This window comes from Galeopterus variegatus, unplaced genomic scaffold (genome assembly GCF_000696425.1).
Source record: "Galeopterus variegatus unplaced genomic scaffold, G_variegatus-3.0.2 Scaffold28422, whole genome shotgun sequence".
Classification (NCBI taxonomy): domain Eukaryota; kingdom Metazoa; phylum Chordata; class Mammalia; order Dermoptera; family Cynocephalidae; genus Galeopterus; species Galeopterus variegatus.
In genome coordinates this window covers 5,606-7,224 of record NW_007754533.1, presented here as the reverse complement: position 1 = coordinate 7,224, position 1,619 = coordinate 5,606, and the positions used below count along the sequence as shown (strand labels likewise).

At 47.2% G+C, this 1,619-nt stretch overlaps 1 protein-coding gene across 1 annotated transcript in view; it reads right to left on the bottom strand.

Moving 5' to 3' along the window:
• Nucleotides 1-765: 765 nt before the first annotated feature.
• LOC103583796 (myosin-6-like) overlaps nucleotides 766-1,619 on the bottom strand; it is a 6,337-nt gene continuing 5,483 nt past the window's right edge. Inside the window, 2 exon segments of the mRNA XM_008565022.1 lie at nucleotides 766-834; nucleotides 900-1,082. Coding sequence (XP_008563244.1) covers nucleotides 766-834; nucleotides 900-1,082 — 252 coding nt within the window.

The following is a 1,619-nucleotide window of genomic DNA, read 5'->3' as shown; positions in this document are numbered from 1 at the left end:
AGGGGTCACAGAGCAAAGTATTGGCCCAATCCAGTTTGTAATTGGCACTGTTATGGTTGGCGATATAATATCTTGGTCCTGATTCCCAGTGCAGTGGCTTTCCTGACAGCCCTGTCATAAGGCTGCTGTTTCCCTGCAGTTAAACCCACAGAGGCTCAACAAGCTCTGTTGGTAACAGGAGCACCGGCTCTTACAGTAACATTGAAATCCCAAGGAAGCCAAACACATCCTTATAAGCTGGCTGCACGAACGTTACCTTCCCTATTAATTATATAAATAGAGCCTGAGTCCTGGCTGCTTTTAATTTCCCTCTTTCCTAAGGACTAAGTTTGTCACGAGTGGAGAAAACCACTCCATAGATTTGACCTTGTTGATTTGGTGGCCAGGAGCTGTCAGAACTTATTCAGTTGGGAATAATGAATGGGCTCATGGAAGTTTTTTTTTTTTCTCCTTCTTTCTTTCTTTCTTTCTTTCTTTCTTTCTTTCTTTCTTTCTTTCTTTCTTTCTTTCTTTCTTTCTTTCTTTCTTTCTTTCTTTCTTTCTTCTCTTTCTTTTCTTTTCTTTTCTTTCTTTTCTTTCTTTCTTTTTTTACAAGTGTTGTCATTTCTGGCCAAGATTCACCCATCAAATCAAAGGCCATAGTCAATGGTGTGGCCCTGGCAGTTCTGATGGCACGAACTGCTGGCTGCTCCCTAACGGGCATCCTTGGCTAATGTTTTGGAATTCTCAGATGGAGAAGTGATGAACCAGAGTTCATTTTCATGGCTATGCTGTCATATCATGGCTGTGCTGGTTGATGGCAGGGAGCCGATGACAGGGCGTGTCAGAGTAGACCTACAATAGCAGAGTGGACGGCAGCCAGCAGGTGGCCACAGAGGGGTGCTTAAGCTGATACTTACTGTGCCTGTGCAGTGGACAAGCTCAAAGTGGGCCTCGGGCCCCTTGCCCTTGCTGCTGCCCTTGGGCTTCAGGAACCTGCTGGACTTGCCCAAGTGGTTGTCATACAGGGTTGTCTTGAACGTGGCGTCCATGACTTTGGGGATGACGCACTGTTCCTCCAAGATGGAGAAGATGCCCATGGGCTAGGAGGGAGGACAGCAAGATGGTGTTACAGGAGGCATCAGGACCCAAAAAAGGTGATACTGGCATTGGGTCTGGGGATGGTGGTAGAGATGCATGTGGCTGGCTGGGAAGCAGAACTCTGGGCAACAACATCTGGGAACAGCGCTTGGTACTCCAAGGTCTTCAAATGGCCATTTAGACTTGAAAGAGGCTAGAATTTGAGTCAAACAGAAGGGAAGACTGAGGTCTGAAGGAGCCAGATAGATCCCCAAACGCTAATCCCACCTAAACAGTGGCCCCGGGCAAGACTGGTCTTCAGAAGAACAGCGAAGTCAATGACCTGTCCTCTCTGCTTTCAATTCTGTTTCATCTGCTCCTCCTCGCTGACCTTTCTGGCCACCCAGGGGCCTCATGCTGTTCTAGGTCTCTTCCCACACACAAAAAGGGGCAGTCACGAATGCTCTTAGTGACTTAATATGCCCCCTATCTATGGTGGGCCTGGATTTTAAATGAAGACTTCTGGAAGAGGGCAATACTTAACCCCAAAGCTCAAGAAT